The sequence below is a fragment of the Natator depressus genome, chromosome 2 (genome assembly GCF_965152275.1).
Source record: "Natator depressus isolate rNatDep1 chromosome 2, rNatDep2.hap1, whole genome shotgun sequence".
Taxonomy (NCBI): domain Eukaryota; kingdom Metazoa; phylum Chordata; order Testudines; family Cheloniidae; genus Natator; species Natator depressus.
The window spans coordinates 212,272,120-212,297,739 of record NC_134235.1 but is presented as its reverse complement, the minus strand read 5'-3'; the positions used below and the strand labels follow the sequence as shown (position 1 = coordinate 212,297,739).

At 39.7% G+C, this 25,620-nt stretch overlaps 1 protein-coding gene across 1 annotated transcript in view; it reads right to left on the bottom strand.

The window, feature by feature from the left end:
* Positions 1-25,620, bottom strand: part of THSD7A (thrombospondin type 1 domain containing 7A) — a 496,216-nt gene that overhangs the window by 84,698 nt on the left and 385,898 nt on the right. The window contains exons 10-13 of the mRNA XM_074945848.1: positions 18,414-18,648; positions 11,231-11,346; positions 8,473-8,605; positions 4,504-4,607 (exon numbers count right to left, since the gene is read on the bottom strand). Of these exons, the coding sequence (XP_074801949.1) occupies positions 4,504-4,607; positions 8,473-8,605; positions 11,231-11,346; positions 18,414-18,648 (588 nt within the window). The remainder of the gene's footprint in view (positions 1-4,503; positions 4,608-8,472; positions 8,606-11,230; positions 11,347-18,413; positions 18,649-25,620) is intronic.

Genomic DNA, 25,620 nt, shown 5'->3' with positions numbered 1-25,620 from the left:
ACTCGTTTTTAATGATCTCTCTCCCCATTTTTCCTTCCAGATTTAATTACTTTGTCTGACTAATGTGTGTTCACAGTACAAATAGTACAGAATGTCTTGTGTGAAAGAAACTGCTAATGAATCTGTATAAGTGGGATCTGTCCATTCTGTGGCATGTGTTCCTTTGGCTTTAACACCATTGGTGCTAAATTGTATGTGATGCTGACTGTGTGTGTAGGCAACGAAGGCCAGAGCAGGACAGTTCTAATAATATTGGGAAACATCAGCTCCTAACAGTGCAAATGAAGAACTTAGAAATTGAGGATGGTTCTTGTAAATTGGAAAAACGAGAATTACTTGTTCTACTGAACAGGAATACAAAATAAAAGTAAGATCCACAGGAAACTAAATTGCTGAGATTGCTTCTGTATGATGATCACTGCATATCACTATAATAGGAAAATTATCACAGAGCAGCCAAAGGATGGTGAAATGTAACACTCATGCCAAGTGTTAGAAACTATTTAATACTAAGAACAAATATCCATCTTAAAGTCTCATTTATTCACAGATGGGAATTTTTTTCCACCAAAAGGATATATCTTTATCCACACACACGCACACGCACACGCGCGCACACACACACACACACACACACCCCCATGCAAAGTGAAAACCAACAAACATTTGGGCATCTTTAAATACACATCCAAAATATCTATGATGAAATCGGTAATTGTACTGTAAACTCATATAAACAAATATTACACTAAGAGGATCTTAAATTTGAAGGTGCAGCTTTTCCTGATTTGAGTGCTTAAAGGTAAGATTCCTTGCAAAACAGTACCTCTGCCCCTTCATGAATATGAGTAATGAAATGGTCTAACTAAATGATCACATACTACAGTAATTCTAAGATCATCTTTTTACAACTTGGGGAACCTGTGGCTCTTTGCCTGCACACCAAGCAACATGTACAGCAGCTCTCCTTGACCTTCATAACTTACCAAGTCAATAAGGACAGAACCAACATCTCCAGTGGAGCTCTTGCTTCAGTCCATTCAAACCTGGACAACGGTTTCCTGTACAAAGCCAAATTAGCTAGATGTTTGTGTATAGTGCAGCATCTCTTAGCTGCACACTTGGCATGAAATTTACTCCTGTGCACTTAAGAACCACTTAAGTTCCACTTAAGCCCTATTTTCAAGGCTAAAATTAAAACTTAAGTGGCGTATATGTTAACCTTCTGGACAGAAGAAGTGACTATCACCCTTTAAGAAACTCATGAAAAACATGCACTGTGCATACTCAGTATGCAATTTTCAGAGATACAAAACTCAGTTAAAACTACACCAATTTTCTCCAGAATGCACAAAGATACTTCTACACAAATCGGGCTATTTGTGTACAAATGTTCAACTTCCATTTTCCAGCCATTTTGGCTGTAGATGGGTTCAAATAATGGAAAACGTCTATTTATTTCACTCTCTAATGCCTCTAGCAAAGCTGACGTGATTTTGCTCAAATTTGCCAAATAGTTCATTGCCAGGCAGAAAAGCCTCAAATTAGTCTTTCCCATTCCTGTTAGAATACAGTACACATGCTAACATTACAGAGCAGGTAAGTAGAAGAGTTATTTTTACTCTGTTCTGCATTAATATTTTGCAGATTATTAATTCATGCAGTGATCGTTCATCTGTGAATACACACCAAACACAAACAAAAAATCCAACCCCAACACAACAACAAAAAACCTACTGTGTAATTTATATAGCTTCACATCACAGGATTAACAGCTGCTTGTATGAAACTTCTAAACAGGTTTCCAAGCAAGCCCATCCTCTAAACAAAACATTTGTAATGTTCTCGGACTGAGCTGATGACGCTGACTTTAGAAAAAGTAACAGCAGCAAAATCAAATTCTATCATATTCCTCTTCTTTTTTTCTGATTGCCAGCTGCAGTGCTCAAAGAACTACCATAGCTGAGCCCCATTTGAATCAGAGGCAGAAAATAGATTGATCAACTTGTACCTGAGTTAGCATTGTATATGCACCAGCGATTAAAAGAAATGAGACTAGTAGAAACGAGACTGCGGAGGGAGAGATAGCTCAGTGGTTTGAGCATTAGCCTGCTAAACCCAGGGTTGTGAGTTCAGTCCTTGAGGGGGCCATTTAGGGATTTGGGGCAAAAATTGGGGATTGGTCCTGCTTTGAGCAGGGGGTTGGACTAGATGACCTCCTGAGGTCCCTTCCAATCCTGATAGTCTATGAGTCTATGATACGTACTGTCCCACGCTAAGCACAGTTTTGTCATTTACCTAAAAGGGAGAGGCCAATACTGGGCTCAGGCCTGACTTTCAGATGTGCTGAGTAGCCATAACTTTCATTGCCTAAACTGGACCCTCAGTTTCCAAATTTGGGTGGTCATGTCAGCACACAGACAGTTCCAGGGTACCCGTCTGAGAGCCCAGAGAGGGAATTGGGCCCCCATCTCAAAAGTGAACAACTGTGTTTCCCAATCAGCTCTAAAGCTAAGTTTGCACTATGCAGACTGAAACCTCATCCCTTTCCTGGAGTTTGGCTCCATTAATATACTGTAGCTCAAGCTTTCTCCACAGGGTTCCTAACTCAAGGCTGTTCTCCAGTGCTTAATTTGTGCCAGGGCTTGTCAGGGCTAAGCTTGGCAATTCATAGCTCTGGCACTTCTGAGCTTGCTGCATCAGTTACAAATGTAAAATTTTTTTTTTGCTTGATCTCTGACACCTCTTTCATTGCAAATTAAGCACTGCTGTTCTCCCATACCCTAAGTCTTCTCTCTCTCTCCAGAGAACCACTCCCACCACTCATATCTGGACAGGGTGACAAGCCTCTGACTTAACTGAGTCTGCAGAAAGCACTTAACCTTTCTCAGACCATTCAAAACCTGCTAGCTCGGTGTGGTGTTTCAGGGAAACAGTGTTATGCCAAATTTGAAAAATGTGTCCATAGTATTTCCAAAACTACGTATTACTGTTTGTGTGTGTAAATGGAGTTACAGGGCACTATATAAGGAGAGCTCAGCAAAACTCTCATGGTGCACTGTATATAAAAAAAACTGTGTGCTAGGATAATTTAGGGCGTGCTTCAGGCTACAGTACTGATTATGGGCAAAAGTTGTAACTATCCTGCAGATTTAGATGTTGTTTCTACCATGACAATACAAACAAGGAGGCAACATTTTGTACCATCCTGATTTGCTGCCATCAAAGAGAGAAATCTTATTTTCTAGGTGCATAATCTGATTGTTGCCTCAAGAAGCTGTGGGGTCCAGAAATAGATTGGACTAGTGGTATGTCATCAGGAGAATTACACACAGTCAGCAGATTTTTGTACTAGCAGGCAATACCTTCAGGATTCATTTCATGGTATACCTTAAATTCATTTCCGTAACACCTTTAGAATCATCTGTAGAAGCTACTAGGTAAAGATTTACTCTACAGAAAACCTAAAAGAATATCATAACCTGTTTTGACATTGCATGTAAGCTAATAATCAGACACCTCACTTATGCTGCCAGCAACATCTCTTGCTCAGGAAACTTCTCTGCATTCTACTAAGTCAATACTGTTATAATGGATCAGAGTTTCCATTAAAAAAAACCAGAAAAATATCCTGCAATGTGCAGGAGGTCAGACTAGATGATCATGATGGTCTCTTCTGGCCTTAAAGTCTATGAGACTGGGAGAAAAATATCCTGAAGTTCAGGGTTCACTGGTCATTCAGAACAATTCCATTATTGCAATACAGTAAGTGGGAATTGCAATTACAATTTCCACACTGATTTCACTGAATACTCCTCAAAAGTCTCTCTTTATGCAATGCAGTCACATTTAGGTGAAGATGTTATCACAAAAAATTCTTGGTAAAACAGGTGACATTGAAACCAGGCTTTTGGCTACTAAAATTATTTGCTATCATATGGAAGATATAGAAGCCAGATTCTCAGATCTAAGCATAATGGGCATGCCCCCAAAATGTGTGCGTACATGCAAAACACCACATATGTACAAGCAAATCAGCATTTTCAATGCAGAGAAGGTATGTATGTAAGCATCTAACTATTTATAAGTCTAAAAACATAGGGTTTTGAGAGTGTAGTTACTACACCCATGTTTGAAAACTTGGCCCAGATAATGAGAATAAATTTTAGATTCTTCTTTCTCTTGGCAAAGGAAAAAAGGTGAGAATGGTTGAACAAGAAGCAGCATTAACCTTAGTCACACACTGTAATAATATTTAAATAAAAACTTAAAACAGATATTTTATGAACAAATATTTTCCAGGGGTTGGTGTGGGATAGGTCCTGCCAGGCTGGTAATCTAGTAATTTCCCTGATGGCTTTCATTTATTTTAACAAAACATTAAGTCTCTAGTCTTTATGGCTGCAATAATAACCTTTAATGTGGGAGAGGTACTACTTCTCCCTCCCCACCAATTTAGCCAGTGACTTTTAGGAAATAAAGCATAGAAATAAAGTCTCTCACCTCTTGCTTGTAGTCCAGGCCCACATGTCTCATGGGCACCTGGGCTATCCTGACGAACATACCATGGTACCAGTTGGCATCTTCGCCATTTGTGGGTCTTCCACCTGCAACAAGGAAAAGGATAAATTAGAAACACTACATCTAAATGATATCTGTCAAAATGTAAGTAAGCAAAATATGATAGGTTACTTCAGAAACAATAATAAATGATTACTTATTATTAGCCTATCACAGATTGTCCACAACAAAAGTTAACAATAGCACGAAGCACGTTGAGTTTTCTTTTTTTTTATCATTTTTTTGCTGTGCTCCGCTTATAGCTCCTGTTAACTTCAGCAGGAATTGCAGGTGTTGAAAAGCACCAAATTGATGTTTTTCATTCTCATCTTCATCAGCTGCTCCATATTAAGGGGCAGGACAAGAGCAGAAATTAGGATAATCAAAGCCGAACCCAGCAACCGTCTTCATCAGCAAGCGTTCAGTTTTGATGGCTTTCTTGGAACAGACGTATTATTAGGATGGAAGACAAATCAACTCTGGAATGCATTTACTAAGGAATGTTACATTGCCAGCAATACAGTGTTGCCAAAAGCTTTGGTGGTGACATAGGGTTGCCAATGATGCACATAAACTGAATATCCTGGCAGACCACCTTAAGGCTCTAGGTAGAGATGGATCTGGGTGGTGCTCAATCTCTTTTGGATTTGCAGTAAGATGATGGAACAGGACCATTGTCTTCCTTCATGTATTTTAAAATACCAAGCACTCTGCTGGTTTTCAACAAACAAATAATGAATATAACAGCTGTAATAATTCTGCTGCCAGGATTTGTGTATCTGTGTCTTGTATACTACTTTGACATTTCACCTCAACTTTTACAAAACTAATATGTTTAAACCCCTTTTCTTTATAATCTGATTTTGATTACTAGGACTCTGAGCACGTTTTATATTTTTCATAATAAACAAGTGACTGGATTTGTGTGCAATTATCTATTTAATGAAAGGGCCCCTTCACTGTGTTTGTGTGTTGAGGGCATTTTACAGTTAGTCAACAGAAGCCTACTGCATATTGAAAATGTGGCTGTGATGGAGTGAGTTATGTCTGAGTCAAATTATGAACACTGTCTTGTTTTGTGTGTGGGAATGTTGGACACTGTGATTGCACAAGCCTGGATGTGCCAAAGACAACCTATTGCACTGCATTACAGACAACTGCCCTACCTGGGACAAGTGCTCGACACCTCACTGAAGGATTCTCACTGAGAAGGCATCAAGACAGCAATATGGAACCACGAACTTTGAATGACTTTCAACAACTGGCCCATTCCCATGGAACAACAGTTTTCTATATAAGTGGATAAGGCATGACGTGTGGGGAGAAGGCTAGAGTATCCCAAGTTGAGAGCCTGATAAAGAGGAGAGACCCTGCTTAAAAGCGAGGGTCTGATCTGTGTGTGCAGGTGGGGGATACCATTGTGCTCCACCCCCGCAACCCCTCCCCCACCAACCAAAAGACTTGCAGTATGGTGAGAGCAGGAGGGACTCTGGCTAACCCGAAACACATCAGCAAACCTCAGTCTCACAAGCGGTGAGATCCGACCAGTGGAGGGAGCATCAGAGGATTTTTGTTTTGTTTTCAAAGATCTGTAACTGTTGAGTGCTAAGTCTGTGTTCCTTGCTTTCCCACCATATTATTCCAGAAGGGGTTAAACTAAAAGTTCAGAGTGCCCTCAGACTAGGTGGAGCGCTGAGGGCATGTAGGTGACTTGGGGAGAGGCACAGAAGGTCTCAGACACTGATTTCCAGGTCTAGGATGGCTGGGCAGCAACGCCCCACATCCCAAAGAAGGAAGCCCACACAAGAGATTTGAGCCAGAGAGTGTATAGTCCCAGATCTGGAAACAGTTATTAGACTCTAGCCAGATCCAGTTGGCTTGGAAGCACATGGGACCCAGAGATTTGGATCACTTCCAACAGGCTAGTGACTATATAGTGGGGCATGGGATCAGGTTGTAACAGTGGGGAAAACATAATTTAATCAAAATAAACAACAGGGATGATGAATTTCTAGAAGACTGAAATACATCAAATAAATCAATACTGTACAGATTTGATTATTCAGTTGCATATTTAATTCAATTATAAACATTCATTTAAAAAATTTTCTGAAGCTGCTACAAAATTTCAGCCATAATACTGTAGGACTTAGGTGTAGCTTGCCCCAGAGTACACAGGGCCTTGAATATAGCAAAACCTATGCAGGATGGCTATTCTCATGTCCTGCTGTAATCTCAACTGAACTGAGTTATTCAAAGTGAAAAAAATAAAATGCATACATGACTCATAGCACCCACGTGCCATAGCCATCAAAGTGTGGCTTCATGTGAGATCGTATATACCTTTAGCCCCAGCTTTTAATGTAACCTGCCTTCCTTGTGCTGCTCCCTGAACTGAGGAAGGAGTAGGGAGCTGGCTGTGTGTGTCATTCACAGTATGTGCCCAGGACAGAGAAGAAGGGTGATAAAGGGAAGGTTGTTTAACACTAGTCCCTTCCAAGAAACTTAAGCTGCCCTGCCTACCACTGCTAGAAACCCAGTGTTCTCCGCACACAGCATCCTGCACACACCAGTGGCTCAGCTGAAACTCCAGGAAAATCATCTGGTTTTGAAGGTGTTAAATAGCTGAGCAGCAGCCTATGTTTAAGGGATAAAATGATTAAGCTGACACTGCAAAGGCAAGTTTTAAAATTATATTTGGAGTGCTGCGTTTTGGTAGCTTCAAGCACTGTAATCATATCCTCATATACCATTCAATTAGAAATGTTGTAATCTCCTAATGGATCGGAAGTGATAATTCTCTGACACAGGATCAAAGTAATATATTAATAACCTCAAATTGTTTTCCATTCTGTTGTTGCCAATGGAAAGGACATTTATCAGGATCATTATGACAGAGTGGCAGCATTTAGGGGAAACAACAGGTGTTCTTTGCTACCAGGGAAGAAACAGGATATTACTTTCTGAATCAAACATGTCTTTCCATTATTTATATAGTACTGACAATTAAATTCAACTAATTTCCTATTATTGGAAAGGCCTAAACATCAGGGACCACACCTGGACTGCTTTGTGCCGCTCTGGTACTAAGAAGCAGCTCCAAATCTGGCTTCACCTTCTACTTGAGAATGTACTCACCTAGGGGACTCCTGAGATGGCACAGGGCCACTATAGTGGTTCCCACACAGTCATACTTATAGCCCAAAGTGTGGGAGGAATAGTCAGGTTACCCTTATATCCTGGCAATCCTTACCTGCTGGAATGGTCTTTTGCATCCTCTGGTGAAGATTACAGCAGCCATGAGGATGCTCTAACCTATGAGAAGATGGATTGTTGGATAATTGATGGATAGTTTGGGGGCTGGATTAGATGCCAGGATAGCTTAAAGCCACTTGTGTACACACCTTCCTGAGCTGTGGAAACATTTCCTTTCTTCTCGGAGGTTGTCATCCTCCAACACAAGATTGGATTTCAGTAATGCTATATGTATTTAATTTACGAAACACTTTTAGAACATTTAGAAAGAAAGCTTTTACATTTGACTGCTCTCATACAGTGTTCTCAAAGAACTGCTAAGAGATAATTATTCAAACATTTGAAATTTAACAACCAAAGAGTTGATGTTGTGGTGTGTATGACATTTATATCTGCAGAGGTCAAATATGTGTAATTAGAAGCAAAACACTGGAACAAAAGAACTTTGGCTGGAATCCAGATGTAAATCCAACAGAATGTTAACACAATTGGCCAAATACAGGCCTCATGTAAATGGATGTAACTCCATCGAAATCAATGGAATTGCACCTGCTTTTACCAGGCCTGATTTGGCTCTGTACCCTATTTTCCCTTGCACTTTACAGGATGTGGGAGCTGAAGAGACCTGAATAATTTCTCATAATTTATTCGGGTTACCTGTAAGTATAGCACACAGGAGGAGCCTCACATTCCTTTTCCTCATATAACGTGTCTGGGCAGTCACGGCCACCATTTGCAGGGAGCTGGAGGATGACTCGATGGCGAGACTGTTTCTTTACTGTGACGTCCCCTACCAAGAGTACAACAGTGTGTTTATTTCCCCCTCATACACAGAAGATTTCTAGAATTAGGATTATACTGGGACTGTAGTAATTGGAAATAGAAAAGATTTAGTATATTACATAATTGATTCCGTTGCTATACAAGACCAAGTTATTTTGCCCATGACAGAAAATTAATGATATTAACTTACTATTACACTTGATCTCAGGACAAAGGGTGAAAAAGAAGCATTGGTACAGAAAGCATTTCTGTCAATAACAATATACATTCATACACTGTACGACTGAGTGATATGCTAGATGGGCCTAATATGCTGCTATGCTGTACGGCTTCATAGATTATTTTATCCTTAAAATTAAGACATGTAAGCAGAAATGTACATAGTGCAGTGAATAATAAAGCTCCATTCCTTAAAGAGCTCAACAACAAAATTTAATTCTTTTACCCTTATCTCCACACCCAGGAGGTGTGTGGCAGATTTAATTTATGCATTAGTCTTTATCCAAGATTTACTTTAACTATATCTGTGTTTCCCATATGGGACTTATATTACCCTACAATCAACTACCTTCCTCAAGAGCATGCAGCATATTTAAATGTGAAGTTTTATTTCCCTGGTATGACTTAATTTACTGGTCTCACATTTTTCATTGTTATAGACATTTAGTATTGATGATAAATAGTAAATTATTGCAGTAAAAATTAGATTGTTGTCATATTCGAAAAGTCCGAGCTCTGGGCAGAAAAAAATATGAGTGGAACCATAACTCTGTAGTCATTCCAGAGCCCTGATTTGCTTCTAAAACTACCACGATCTAGAAGTTTTAAGTTAAAAATATACATTTTGTAAAACAATAGCCTTAAAAACTTAGTATGGATAAATCATGGCAATCTGGTCCTAAACTGCAAATAAGATCTTCACTTAGGGCATTAGTGTTGCTCCAAGCCATGCTGACTGGTCTGGTAATAGCTTCCAAACGGTCACTGCAGCAACAGGGCAAACATGGCTCCTAGGCAACACTCCAACATCAGTGGCTGAGAGGGGAACAACACAAGAACTGCTACACCAGACTATGACACCTGGGTATTCTTCAAAACAGGAGGAATTCTCAGGTAGTCAGTAAAGTAGCCAGAGCAAGAGCCAGGATCTCTCCCAAGGCGCATAGCAGAAGAGACTCCCAGAGATGCTGCTGACAGCAGCAGCAGGGACAGGTGATTATTGTAAACTGAACATTGTTGCAAAGATATTGAGATAACATTTGGCTACTGAGAGAAATGATATTCATTCCATTAATCAATTTTACTATCTCATTTGCCTGTCCCTATAATTTTGTTTACATTCAGTGTGTTTCAATTTGCAGCACATGTTCTTGAGGATACGCTCAAGTTATTAAGAATCTTTTTTAAAATAAAACAAGACAAGACAGTTTTGCACCCTCGTCAGGGAACAACCCTGCAGAAGCATCTCAACGAGAAAATTATAATATTGCTCTGAAATTATAGAATATTAGAAGTGATTCTAGGGCTTCATAGTAATATTATGGCTATGATGAAATAATTTATTCCAAGTTTTAAGTAGCATACCCAACACTGTGTACTATCAAATTCAGTGGTCCTAACTATAATATTTTTAAGGTTATACATTTAATCTCCCTAATTCTTTATTAGTTGTTGTATGCTCCAACAACTAATTCGAATGACTGTAAAAGTGACTTTGCATCCTTTGCAAAGCATGGAGAATTGACTTTGACATTTAAAGGGTATTTATTTGATGCAACAATCTCATATTTTTTTTTATAAGTGACAATGAGTAATCACCATGCTCAATGAGGGAATTAACACAAATGAACATGGAATTACATTATTGACTATGCCTATAATAGTGCATATTAGAAGAATATCTTCTGTTAAGCTTAAAAGAGAAAAACTGATAAGGCAGAAATATCTGGGCAACAATAATTTTTTCAATGCTTCCGCTGTAATGATAATTTCAAAGCAATAAAAATTCAAATACATCTATGCTGTGTAACTTCTTTTAAAAGCTTTGACAGGTGCATTTAAAAGACTTTGCAGTGGGCGTTTAATTCAGAACCTTAATATTAATTTGAATGTTGGTTATTTTTGTGGTTTATTTTCTTATGATTGTGAAGGTAGTATAAAAGCGAATGGACAAAAATGAAAGAGAACCACTTCTGTTAGTACTTTAGGACTCACATGACAGAGACTTAACTTTTGTTGGGTCTACTACAATCATACACATTTGTTAAAACAAGAACAGAATGAAATTTTGCCCTGGGATATTTGCTCAGGTTTTCCAGTGAAGTCAAACGGAGCATGGTGTATATCTGACCTGCATTTAAAATGTTTTTCTAGTTGTACAACTGCATTGCAACCTTCAATGGTGTTAGAGTATTCCTGTCTATGTGACTAATGAGATATTTGTAAAATGGCAAATCTAACATTCACCATAGCAACTGCTATGTCACAGTGGCCTCTCTCTGAAATACAAGTGCACCATCTAAGAGAAAAAACTTTGCCAATACCAATCTGTCAGAAGCCTACACAGTAATAAACTAAGTGTGTGGTTTATTTTTAAATAATCTGCCCTCTAATACACAGTGAATTATAGTACCTTCTTGACATGGGGAAGAACACAATGTCCATTCACTGTATGGAGTCACAATACAGTCTTTCCTACAAGGAAGCAAACAAGGCCTCACCGTTTCTGGTCGAAGGCTTTCAGGACATCTAGGAAAAAAAAAAAGGAACATTATAAAATGAATGATCATTCTATGACAGTGTTAACTCCTGAGGGATGCTGAGAACCTGCAGGTTTGATTGCAATTTTTTTTAACCATTTAAATGCTAGCCTCTATAATTTTCAAATGGTGCACAAGGTGCCAGGTGTATGAATACATTTAATGGGAGTCATATTCTTATAACAACCGCCCCCCCCACTCTTTCCCCCGCACTGCTTTTCAGTTTAAGGATAAGGATTCCAGTTGCCGTTTGCAGGAAAGCACTCCCGGCAGTTGAGATACAAGTAATCTTGATCTGCATGAGACAGAATAATCTTGAGTGAGGGTGGAAAATTTAGAGCAAGATGTCTTTGTTATCTGTACTTTTGCAGACCTTAAGAAAAAGGATATAAAGAGGCTTCTTAGGATGGTTATTTAAATCCAGCAGTTTAGATGTTGCTTATGTTTAGGTCTTGTCTACACTAGAAAGGGTCTTCAAGATAGTTATACTGGCACTCCCTCCTAGTGGAGGCCCAGCTTATATCCGCAAAAGAGTTCTTTAAACTGGTATAGCTTATTTTCTTCGCTGAACTGGTATAAGCTATACTGATTTAAAGGTTTCAGAGTAACAGCCGTGTTAGTCTGTATTCGCAAAAAGAAAAGGAGTACTTGTGGCACCTTAGAGACTAACCAATTTATTTGAGCATAAGCTTTCATCAGCTACAGCTCACTTCATCGGATGCATACTGTGGAAAGTGTAGAAGATCTTTTTATATACACACAAAGCATGAAAAAATACCTCCCCCCACCCCACTCTCCTGCTGGTAATAGCTTATCTAAAGTGATCACTCTCCTTACAATGTGTATGATAATCAAGTTGGGCCATTTCCAGCACAAATCCAGGTTTTCTCACCCCCTCCCACCCCACCACACATACACACAAACCCACTCTCCTGCTGGTAATAGCTTATCTAAAGTGACCACTCGCCTTACAATGTGTATGATAATCAAGGTGGGCCATTTACAGCACAAATCCAGGGTTTAACAAGAACGTCTGGGGAGGGGGTAGGAAAAAACAAGGGGAAATAGGTTACCTTGCATAATGACTTAGCCACTCCCAGTCTCTATTCAAGCCTAAGTTAATTGTATCCAATTTGCAAATGAATTCCAATTCAACAGTTTCTCGCTGGAGTCTGGATTTGAAGTTTTTTTGTTGTAATATAGCAACTTTCATGTCTGTAATCGCGTGACCAGAGAGACTGAAGTGTTCTCCGACTGGTTTATGAATGTTATAATTCTTGACATCTGATTTGTCAACCATCAATTACACCAGCCTATAACCAAACTACACACATCTACATGCTGCTATCTGGACTTTGGTGCACAAATGGACTTGTGAATCTTATTGCTGTGAATAAGCCAGGGCCTACTGCCTGATTCCATATCAAGTGGTCAAGCTGGTTTGGACAATATCCATTTCTCTGTGAACATTCAATGGACTTATGATATGGACAAAAGCATGCAAAACTTGCAGGAGCAGCTTGTTGCAACTGCCAGCAACTGGACACATAAGATCGTGACCCCGTCGAAGGAGGAGAGGCAGTGTTTTGGGGGTGTCTCGGATGTTGGACCATACTGCAGTGGTCAGGACTCGGTGTTGCTGTGGATTTTGTATTGTTAACTGTACTTGTGTTACGTTGCATAGGGAGATAACCTATAAGTAATGTAATAAGCCCTCCAAACCCTGCAGTGTACTAGACAACCCGGACCCAACCTTCTCGGGCCCACTATAATGGGAAGTCTGGAACACTAATTGGAATAGGTGTGGTATGCCCATACGAGAGAAGGTGCAGGGCACTATACTTCACAAGGGGCAGTGGGACAAATGGAATATCGACACCTTCCACCTTGATGCCTGGCCCTATCAGGAAATGTGTTGCCATATGTCCTATGCTTTTCCAGGGATAGCTAGGCAGGAGGATCCCAAAAGAAAAAGAATAAAAAGGGGTGGAGTGTTAGGATATAGATATTCAGGTCTGTCTGTAAAGGCCTATACTCTAAGAATTTAGGTGTATTCTTATCACTTGGCTAGTTATAGAGGTACAAAAGAAAGAATCAAAATCACTGTCTGCCGGTGTAAGGGCCTTCTCTTACTGTGACAGTTTGAGGCCCTGTGCTTAGGCTAAGGCCTTTGGCTAAGCAGCAGAGGCAGCCATAAGCTGGGAAGCGAATGGTCAGATCCTCACATTCCAAACTAGTCACATTGAAAGAAGGTGCTATTGGGCTGTTAGGAATACAGTCCTGTCCTGATAGTGCCTATCACCTCCAGAGAAAGGGAAGTGCCTAGAAAATGTAAAAGGAAACTTAGTTTGATAGCATCCTGTCTGGCAAGAACTCACTTATCAATAGCTGGGATGTGAAATCCTCACTTCTGTATTATCTTGTCATTATAGTTCCCACTTTGCTATTGTTTGTCTGTATAATCTCTGTCTGGTTCTGTGATTGTTCCTGTCTGCTGTATAATTAATTTTGCTGGGTGTAAACTAATTAAGGTGGTGGGATATAATTGGTTACATAATCATGTTACAATATGTTAGGATTGGTTAGTTAAATTTCAGGAAAATGATTGGTTAAGGTATAGCTAAGCAGAACTCAAGTTTTACTATATAATCTGTAGTCAATGAGGAAGTGAGGGGGTGTGGGTGGGAGGGGATGGGTGTGTGGGTGGGGGAGATGGGACCAGGGAATGGGGGGTGCGGAAATTGGAATCATGTTTTGCTAAAGGGGGAAATGGGACCAGGGAATGGGGGTAAGGAAATTGGAATAATGTTTGGCTAAGGGCAGGAATGGGAACAGGGACACAGGTGTAAGGCTCTGTGGTGTCAGAGCTGGGAAGGAGGATACTAAGGAAGGAAACTGGAATCATGCTTGCTGGAAGTTCACCCCAATAAACATCAAATTGTTTGCACCTTTGGACTTCGGGTATTGTTGCTCTCTGTTCATGCGAGAAGGACCAGGGAAGTAAGTGGGTGAAGGAGTAAGCCCCCTAACATCATGGTTGTAACCATCAACCTCAGCCTGGTCCAGTCCACACAAGAGATCCACTTCCTGGACACTACAGTGCTAATAAACGATGGTCACATAAACACCACCCTATACCGGAAACCTACTGACCGCTATTCCTACCTACATGCCTCCAGCTTTCACCCTGACCACACCACACGATCCATCGTCTATAGCCAAGCTCTGCGATACAACCGCATTTGCTCCAACCCCTCAGACAGAGACAAACACCTACAAGATCTCTATCAAGCATTCTTAAAACTACAATACTCACCTGCGGAAGTGAAGAAACAGATTGATAGAGTCAGAAGAGTTCCCAGAAGTCACCTACTACAGGACAGGCCTAACAAAGAAAATAACAGAACGCCACTAGCCGTCACCTTCAGCCCGCAACTAAAACCCCTCCAACGCATTATTAAGGATCTACAACCTATCCTGAAGGATGACCCAACACTCTCACAAATCTTGGGAGACAGGCCAGTCCTTGCCTACAGACAGCCCCCCAACCTGAAGCAAATACTCACCAACAACCACATACCACACAACAGAACCACTAACCCAGGAACCTATCCTTGCAACAAAGCCCGTTGCCAACTGTGCCCACACATCTATTCAGGGGACACCATCACAGGGCCTAACAACATCAGCCACACTATCAGAGGCTCGTTCACCTGCACATCCACCAATGTGATATATGCCATCATGTGCCAGCAATGCCCCTCTGCCATGTACATTGGTCAAACTGGACAGTCTCTACGTAAAAGAATAAATGGACACAAATCAGACGTCAAGAATTATAACATTCATAAACCAGTCGGAGAACACTTCAATCTCTCTGGTCACGCGATTACAGACATGAAAGTTGCTATATTACAACAAAAAAACTTCAAATCCAGACTCCAGCGAGAAACTGTTGAATTGGAATTCATTTGCAAATTGGATACAATTAACTTAGGCTTGAATAGAGACTGGGAGTGGCTAAGTCATTATGCAAGGTAACCTATTTCCCCTTGTTTTTTCCTACCCCCCCCCCAACGTTCTTGTTAAATCCTGGATTTGTGCTGTAAATGGCCCACCTTGATTATCATACACATTGTAAGGCGAGTGGTCACTTTAGATAAGCTATTACCAGCAGGAGAGTGGGTTTGTGTGTATGTGTGGTGGGGTGGGAGGGGGTGAGAAAACCTGGATTTGTGCTGGAAATGGCCCAACTTGATTATCATACACATTGTAAGGAGAGTGATCACTTTAGATAAGCTATTACCAGCAGGAGAGTGGGGTGGGAGGAGGTATTTTTTCATGCTTTGTGTGTATATAAAAAAGATCTTCTACACTTTCCACAGTATGCATCCGATGAAGTGAGCTGTAGCTCATGAAAGCTTATGCTCAAATAAATTGGTTAGTCTCTAAGGTGCCACAAGTACTCCTTTTCTTTTTACTGATTTAAAGAACACTTTAAAGAACCAGTTCCCCAAACAAAATAAGCTATAATGGTAAAAGGATCTTTTTTTGCTGGTAGAACTGCATTTACAAAAGAGTGATTTTTTGCTCTGTTTGCAAAACATTTTCGTATAGACCAGACCACATTTAGCACAGTTCTTGACAATATATATCAATAACTAATCTACATTCGTGCACATTATAGTTTTCTAGGATTTTAGAAATCTGTGTGATTCAAATTGGCTATGTGCATTCATAAACCAATACAAATTTGACATGAATTAAGGAACACAGCCACTTGATTCAGAAAAAGCCAATTAGATCATCCAGTTTTCTCCCCTATGAATGCAGGATTGTTTTCTGTATTTATTTTGTCATGGAAAAGATCTTGTGCATTATGTGCTGGTGTCTATTTCTGCAAAGACATTACATATTATGACCCTGATTTCCACCACAGCCAAACTGTGCTTGGATGAACTGGAGTGGCAGCTGCAGGAAGCTGGCTGCACCTTCCAGATTCTCAGGCACCCAGCCCCGATGGATGTAAGGTAAGAGTAGCAGGGAGCCTGTTCTGACTTCCGTTATTAGTATATGGTCTTCAGCAGGACATGCCACCACCCCCTGCCCACAGAAGACTCTTGACATGCCTCTCTCTCCTCTTACACCAGAGGTGGTGTGGGTGACTGAAGCACCTTCGCTAGCTTTCAACTGGCAGAGATTTCTTCTCTGGAAGGGGAACTCTCGCCAACTATTCTGACCCTTTCAAATTCATTTTGTGTCATTTACATGGTACAAAGAGGCCTCAGCAGACTGGAGAATCAGAGTGAGAATGTGTGTTTGTGCACGCGCACGAACGTGTGGGTAATCAAATACAGTTGCCAGTTTTAAAGAGTATTTATCAACAGTTACCACACAGTGACTACGTTTTCAGAGTTTTTTCTATTCTTAAGATAGGAGATATCTTTGGTAACTGTTTGATAATGTTCGGTAAATCTTGACTTTCTTATGACATTTTTTTTTTTTACTTAAGATGTGTATACAGACAGCACAACATTTACATTGACAAAATACCTACTTTACACAATCAAGATTATATGCAATTTGACTAATTGAGGGCTTCATCTTTCATGAAGTCTGCAGGTTCCAGCCCTTACTCAGAGGCCTTTTGATGAGGCAATTGGTTCAATTAAAAAGCCACTTCTATGTTTATTAATGTTTCTATTTAGTATAGGTGGCTTAAAGCAGCTATTGATTTTCTTTTCCAACACTTATTCAAGGTGAAATTAAACAGAAGTGATATGAGCTGACGTTTGTTACTTGTAAGGTAGATTAAAGCCAATAATATTGATTTTATCATATCACAGTAATCCGTTTTATTAAGGGGAGTTTAAAATGAGGATCCTATTTACATTTTCATGTCGAATGTGTGCTCTTTAAAAATGATTTAATAAATTTAACATGACAGTTTGAAAGGTAACCAATGCCTTTTTGTTCTCATTTCACAGGATTTGTCTATGACAAGACACAATAGTCCTGTTTTCAAAATTGTAAGGTCAAATCAAAGGCAAGCACTCTAATGGTTGATTTAAAAATCAAAGGAAAACTCACGGTAGAATGATTTTTTTCAATGTAAAATGGTTGCCCACTAACACTGAATGGAATGCTTATTAAAATCATTTTAATGTGGTTGCATGCGTACACATTTTAAAATATGTGATGTGCTAACTATCACGTATATGAGTTCTCCTCCCCCACTCTTCCTTTTAAAGTGAATTTAAGATGACCGCCATGCTGATGAAAGCAAGACATTGGTGGCATTGGGCAAAGGTGCAGCGTGAGAGGCAGCTGCTTTAGAAACTTTCTTAAAGAGCTCTGTTAAGCTACTTTGTTCTTGTCCTGCAAAACACCAACAATTCCATCTCTGGACCTCTCCTGACCAGGATACATTGGCCATACTAGAGAGTGACAAACTATATGGGCAATTAAACTATTGGGCCACATAGACCTCTTAAAATCTTGGTTATGAAAAAAACCTAACATGTATACGAACTAAGATCTCTATCCTGGCCCTTCCTGGTTCCCTGGTGAGGAGTCTAGTAGAGCTATGTAAACAAAGATCCACAGCTGCAGAGTACTACTTGGATCTTGAGGGGCAAACCACTACCAGCCCCTCAGGGGCAGTAACACAGCAACTAAATGGCTTTCAATTCCGAACCCCTCTCCAGTGGCGGAATGTCTGAAGGCACAGGGTAATTCCTGGCTGATCAACAACTGGGAAGATGGATTGGACCAAGATGCTTGGAGTCAGTGTCTCTGATTGACAACTCTGAATTGGAGCTGTCAGCAGAGTGCACTGTAGCGAAGATCCCCCATTGCGATCACCTACTCTTTGCTCTACAGTTCTGCTAGCATTTTAGATTGTGTGCTTTTAAAAGTTATTTACTCATCAGAGCAGACATGACCATCAGTTGAATTGTTTCCCTTTGCAAATACTCAGCTGATTACCTGTATCTAAAAAGGCAAAATAATAATAATAATAATTAACTTAATAAAGAATAGTTCAAAGATCTTTACTTTTTTGGTCCCACTTGTCCCACGTTGACCCTCACACAGATGACTTTTCTTGTTTGCATCCCAACAGCACAGGTGGCCTCCCCATTCCAACTGGTAGATGAGTTGAAAGTGGACACAGAGACATCTTCTATACACTGGCCCCAGGGCCCAGTCTGCCAGTGGTACACAGTGCAAGGGTGTTCATTACAGCTGCGTGCTTCCTGAAGTGCACTACTGTTTGGGCACTGAATGCCTCCTGGAACAACAAAGCAGTGCATATGTTCATACGTTAGAAATAAATAAATTATTATAAATATAGTTGAGATTCATATTAAATACATACCAGAACATATGTCCTTTTAAACCCTTCCTTGCCCCTTATTCAAGTTATCAAAGAGTAATGAACAAACATACAGAACAGATCATGAACAGAAAATGAAATATACACGAGGGCAATGTTCAAATGATGATATCACATATCATACAGTATCTTAATCTGCTGGGAATAATGAATAGCCTGTTTTTAGTCTGAGATTTGCCATCATGCAGACTGTGTTAAATAGCATTTTGGTGAGGAGAGGAAGATTCTAAGTGGAAAACAAGGTTAAATTAACTAGTTATGCACCTCTGGAGACCACTGTTTATATCCAGTTCAGGGAACTAGTGAAAATGAGTTTGGAGATTTTGTCCTAGATTCCAACTGATATTTATCCACATTACAGAATCACCAAAGAATTTGGCACAGTTGGCAATTTCAGCTCCAGCTTGAGATGGCAGAGATGCTGTAGTTCAAGATTAAAATGCAGTGATATGCCAGTAATTGTGTGGGAAAGCTGAGATAATGCTATCATCATTATGTTCAGCTCTATTTAGTGCTATCAAACCCACCTAACCTCCTCATCCTAAACAAGTAGAGGAGTGTCCTTTCCCATTAAGATTAGATCAGAGCAGAGAAAGCCATGATTTAAGCATACATTTAATAATTCACGGTTTAAGCACAGAATAATGGGCCCTTCTCTGGATCTGCTTTAACTGCCCATCTCCACAGGCTGAAAAAGACAACATCCTGCCCTGGTAGGCGCCTATCCTAGGTTGTGGAAGAAGTGAAGTGTGTGGTTGCACGTTAGTTACACAGGGAACACCTTGCTTTTCCTCTGATATCACTGCAATTATCACCTTATTAGGATTCAAACTTTGTACGTATGGGGGAGAGGCTATTCTAAATTTGATTTAGACAAATAGGGAGGAACTGATTGAGAATTTGAAAGTGGAAAGCAGCTTGGGTAAAAGTGATCATGAAATGAGAGCATTCATAATTCTAAGGAATGGTAGGAGAGAAAACAGCTGAATAAAAATAATGGATTACAAGAAGGCAGACTTTAGCAAACTCAGGGATTTGGTCGGTAAAATCCCATGGGAAGCAAGTCTAAGGGAAAAACAGTTTGAAAGAGTTGGCAGTTTTTCAGAGATATTATTAAGGGCACAAGAGCAAACTATCCCATTGTGTAGGAAAGACAGGAAGTAGGGCAAGAGACCACCCTAGTTCAACCAGGAGAAATCTCTTCAATGATCTGAAACTCAAAAAAAAAAAGTCCCACAAAAAATGGAAACTATGTCAAATTAGGAAGCATGAATATAAAAAAATAACACAAACATATAGGGACAAAATTAGAAGGCCAAGGCACAAAATGAGATTTAACTAGCTAGAGGGTAACAAGAAAACATTCTACTAATAGAAGGAAGGGGAAGACCAGTGACAGAGTAGGCCTATTACTCAATGAGGGGAGAAGACAATAACAGAAAATGTGGAAATGGCAAGAGTGCTAAATTATGTTTTTGCTTCAGTTTTCACCAGAAACCTTAATAGATATAGGACGTCTAACATATGAACACAAGTGAAAATGAGGTAGGATCTGAGGCTAAAACAAGGAAAGAATAGATGTCTTCAAGTTGAAAGGCCTGATGAAATATATCCTAGAATACTCAAGGAACTGACCGAGGAGATATCTGAGACATTAGTGATTATCTTCAAAAACTCATGGAAGACAGGAGAGATTCCATAAGACTAGAAGAGGGCAATATAGTGCCAATCTATAAAAAGGGAAATAAGGACAACCCGGAGAATTACAGACCAGTCAGCTTAACTTCTGTACCCGGAAAGATAATGGAGAAAATAATCAAGCAATTCATTTGCAAACACCTAGACAATAATAAAGTGAGAGTCAACAGTCAACATGGATTTCTCAAGAACAAATCATGTCATACAAACCTATTAGCTTTCTTTGACAGGGCAACAAGCCTTGTGGATAGTGGGGAAGCGGTAGATGTGGTATAGCTTGACTTTAGTAAGGCTTTTGATACTGTCTCAAGTAACCTTCTCTTAAACAAGCTAGGGAAATATTGCCTTGATGGAGTTACTATAAGATGGGTGCCTAACAGGTGGGAAAGCTATTTCCAGAGACTAGTTATCAGTGATTCAGTCAAGCTGGAAGGGTATATCGAGTGGGGTCCCACAGGGATTGGTTCTGGTTCTGTTCAGTGTGTTTATAACTTAGATAATGGCATAGAGAGTACACTTATAAAGTTTGTGAATAATATCAAGATGGGAGGGATTGCAACTGCTTTCGAGGACAGGATTAAAATTCAAAATGATTTAGACAAACCAGAGAAAAGGTCTGAAGTAAATAAGGTGAAATTCAATAAGGACAAATGCAAAGTACCCCACTTAAGAAGGAACAATCAATGCACACATACAAAATGGAAAATGACTGCCAAGAAAGGAGTACTGTAGAAAGGGATCTGGGGGTTACAGTGGATCACAAGCTAAACATGAGTCAACAGTGTAACACTGTTGCAAAAAACAAACAAACATCATTCTGGGATGTATCAACAGGAGTTTTGTAAGCAAGACATGAGAAGAAATTCTTCTATTCTATTGCATGCTGATAAAGCCTCAGATGGAATACTGTGTCCAGTTCTGGGCACTGTATTTCAGGAAAGATGTGGACAAATTGGAGAAAATCCAGAGAAGAGCAACAAAAATGATTAATGGTCTAGAAAACATGACCTGTGAGGAAAGATTGAAAAAAATCAGATTGTTTTGTCTGGAGAAGAAAAGACTCAAGGGGGACATGATAACAATTTTCAAAGGCATAAACAGTTGATAGAAGGATGAGGGTAAAAAAATGTTCTCAACCTCTGAGGACAGGACAGGAAGCAATGGGCTTAAATTGTGGCAAGGGAGATTTAGGTTGGATGTCAGAAAAAACTTCCTGTCAGGGTAGTTAAGCACTGGAACAAATTGCCAAGGGAGGTTGTGGAATCTCTGTAATTGGAGGTTTTTAAGAACAGGTTAGACAAACATCTGTCAGGGATGATCTAGTTATTACTTAGTCCTGCCTTGAGCGCAGGGGACTGGACTAGATGACCTATTGAGGTCCCTTCCAGCTCTGTACTTCTAGGATATGCATAAACAGAAAATTCATATTTACTTTAGATGAGATAAAAAATCAAAAGATATAAGACATCCTATGTTATTAAAACAAAATTAAATAATAAAATAGTAACAACAATAGTATTTCAGGGCATAAGCCAACCATTATCTGTCTGGGGTTGGAAAGAAACGTCTTGTACGATCTGGTTATTCCATAAATATCCACTAAGGGGATTCTTGCACCTTCCTCTGAAGTATGTGGTATTGCCCACTGTCAGACATAGAATACTGGACCAGAGGGACCTCTGATCTGATCCAACATATGTTTTAGCTAATACAAACACAAGTTATTGGGCTCAATTTAGGAGTAAATGGCTGAAATTTAATGGCTTGCAATATAAAGAAGTTCTAACTAGATGACCTAATCTTGTCCCTTCTGGCCTTAAATTCTATGAATCTATTAACATGCAATTACCACATTAAAAGCCCATTCCCAACGCCATGCTCCGACCACTAGATAAGGGTCTGGCCAATAGCATAGCATCTTATTCTCCCCTCCCTAGATCATATTTCTTATTTCAGCTTTTCCCCCCATGTTGTCATTTGTATTTTTTTTTTAATCTCTGTATTTTTTTACAACCCAGCAGTAGCCTGTTTGGTAACGACAAATACAAAGGAAAACACCTGCAGCATCTGCATTATGCTTTAAGGAACTGCCACAGTAGTTATGAAGTATGCAGATACATGTGCTATTTGTTTCTTCCTCCCACAATGAGACCACAGCAGCAGGTTTAAGTTTGAGGTCAAGACCTATGCAAAAACAAGACTCAGTGCATGCTTCCTAATTACAGCTAATTTATGGGAAGGGTTATGGCAAGGGAAAAAAATCCACAAATTGCAGCCCTACATGGCACACAGAAAGAGGTGTATGTTGTATATACCAAAATTGGGTATGTGTAACAGCTGTGAGATGTGTAAGGTCAAGCATCATGTCCTTTACTGTCATTTTAGATTTTCAGATACTGATTTTCCTGAGTTTCTTGTTGCACAGCGAAGACGAGCTTGGAAGCACAATTGAGGTACTGCCAGGCTCACAGAAAGGAAACTTTGTAAATTTCCTTCAAGCCCACTGTGGAAAATGATTCCAGAAAAGACATAAACGACATAAACAAGTGACTGTGGAACATCTCATATTACACACAAAAATCTTTGTCACTCTGAGTAGATTAAAACAAATCCAGCCACTACTTCCACAGCCACCTTGGGTCTTCTGCCAGTATAATTGGTGTGGTTCAGCTACTTAAGGTGGATGTAGGCCTAGATAAGGCGGTGCACACAACAGTATGTGCACCCTGGCCAGATTCTCAGTTCTAGCAGAAGTCTGCTCAGTGCAGGAATGGGCATGATGAGAAGGAAGAGTTTTATTCTGTCTTTGTGTTTCCTCACACTCAGCATAGCTTGCAGAATAATTTAGAGCAGTTTGACGACTGTTGTATTTTATGCTTGGGTTGTAACAACCCCAAGGGGCTGTTCCTGCAGACAAAAATAGATAAGAATAGCTGGAGAGCAGCAATACACTGGCTAATCCCCTACCTGAGACACACTCCCTACATCTGGAGCTATGAAAGGGGCCAGAAAAAAAAAGGCTGTTACGTGCATATTTTAAGCCAATTCAGTGACCCCTATGACACCCGGGGTACTTCCCGGAGGCTAATTCTGCTGGTTTTACGACCTTTTTATAACCACACGAACAGCATACGAAGAGGATGCAATACAATGAAGAATTCAACCCCATAAATAAGAGTCTAGTTCCACGAGAGTTGCATGTACAGTAGAGCACAGGCCAATGTTGCAAATCCAGTTAAATTCAAAATGTCAAAATAATATACTACTATTCATAATCAGAGTGACAGGATATGATTTTTACTTTCTTTCAAAAAGAGAGAGCGAGATCACAGATGATGAAGTAATAAGAAGCTAATTCAGGCCTGGATCCAAAAAGGTAGTTGCGCATGCTTAAGTGCTTCCATTAATTTCAACAGGATTACTCGCATGCTTGAACTTCAACCATGCTTAAGTACCTTGCTGAATCAGAGTAAAGCACTGATGCTATTTTGAAGGACTGCAATATTGTTTGAATTTATTATAATTGGATTGCATGGTTATTGTCAGATTCTCAGGACCCTAGAATTGAAGTATCCAGGACCAGCTGCAGTGTGCTTTTAGTCACACATCTATAAAATCTGCTCCTTCTGACAGCTCAACAGAACCCAAGTTTGGCCATTTTTAGAGATCAATGTAAAACTCACTTGTTCATTCATGCCTGTCATCATTTAATCTACCATCATCATAGTAAGGGGTTTGTGAATGATTTTACTGAGTCACCTAAAGGTTTTGAATACAAGCTGCCCATGTCCTATGGCTCTGGGCACCATATAACATAGGGATGGCCATAAAGATCTGACCGGTGGTCTACCTAGTCTGGTATCCTGTCTCTAATACTGCCAGTACCAGATGATTTAGAGAAAGGTGGAGCATCAATGTGTTTACCCACATGAATACAATCAGTAAGTATTTTTAGGAACAGGTCTTAGTGTGGGATAGTATGAAAATTACATGTCCAGCATTGGGAAAATATCATATGGCATCAATTTATATAAAGTGCAATTTTTCAGTTTAAGATATCTAAGAAAATTCACATGATTTTTAATTGTTTTAGTAAGTTTTAAATATAGTACAGATAATACACTTAAAAAGTAAAATATTAATGTTCAAGTCCCATTGTTTTACCAACAAAATAAAATATCAAAGAGCAATCATAAATTTGTGTCTCTAAATCATCTGATGATTTTCCAGTGTGAAGAGCATTGTCTATAGAAAAAATGATGAAATCAATTCTGGAAGCATAGCTAAACCTTTGTTGTGTATTTCTCAAGGTGAAAAGTCACTAATTATTTGTCAAACAAGAAGTGACTAAAGGGTATAATGGATTTACTGTCAGGCAAATGACAACCAATCTAATTTTAGTGAAGCCTAAAAGTTATAATCTGAAATGATATAGTTTAATCCAAGAGAAGGTGAAAACTATACTTCAGCTATGGTGGTAATGGTATTTCAGTTCTACAAGGTTATCTTTTATTCATAAATCATATTTACTCTCTACGGCCTGCATTCCACATAGTTAACTTTAAGCATGAGTCATCCCACCCCTATTCAGCAAAGCATATGTTTAGGTGCTTTGGGACCTGATCCAGACCCTGTTGTCTCCAATCAGTGCCGAATCAGGATAGATTTACTCCCAGGCTTAATGCTTTGCTGAATCGGGGCCTCAAGTATGATCCTTGGAGGGGCTGAGCACAAACAACTCCCACGGATATCCACTTTTTAGAAAGAAATTTAAGATTGTGGTGGAATTTAGGTGGATCATTTGCTTACTGTTCTTTCTTTTACTATTGCACACCCTGACTCCCGATGGTAGTCAATGTCTCCTGTCAAGGTTCCTTCCCCACTCTGAACTCTAGGGTACAGATGTGGGGACCTGCATGAAAAACACCCTAAGCTTATTTTTACCGGCTTAGGTTAAAACTTCCCCAAGGTACAAACTATTTTACCTTTTGTCCCTGGACCTTATTGCTGCCACCACCAAGCGTCTAACAAAAATAACAGGGAAAGAGCCCACTTGGAAACGTCTTTCCCCCAAAATCCCCCCAAGCCCTACACACCCCCTTTCCTGGGGAAGGCTTGATAAAAATCCTCACCAATTTGCATAGGTGAACACAGACCCAAACCCTTGGA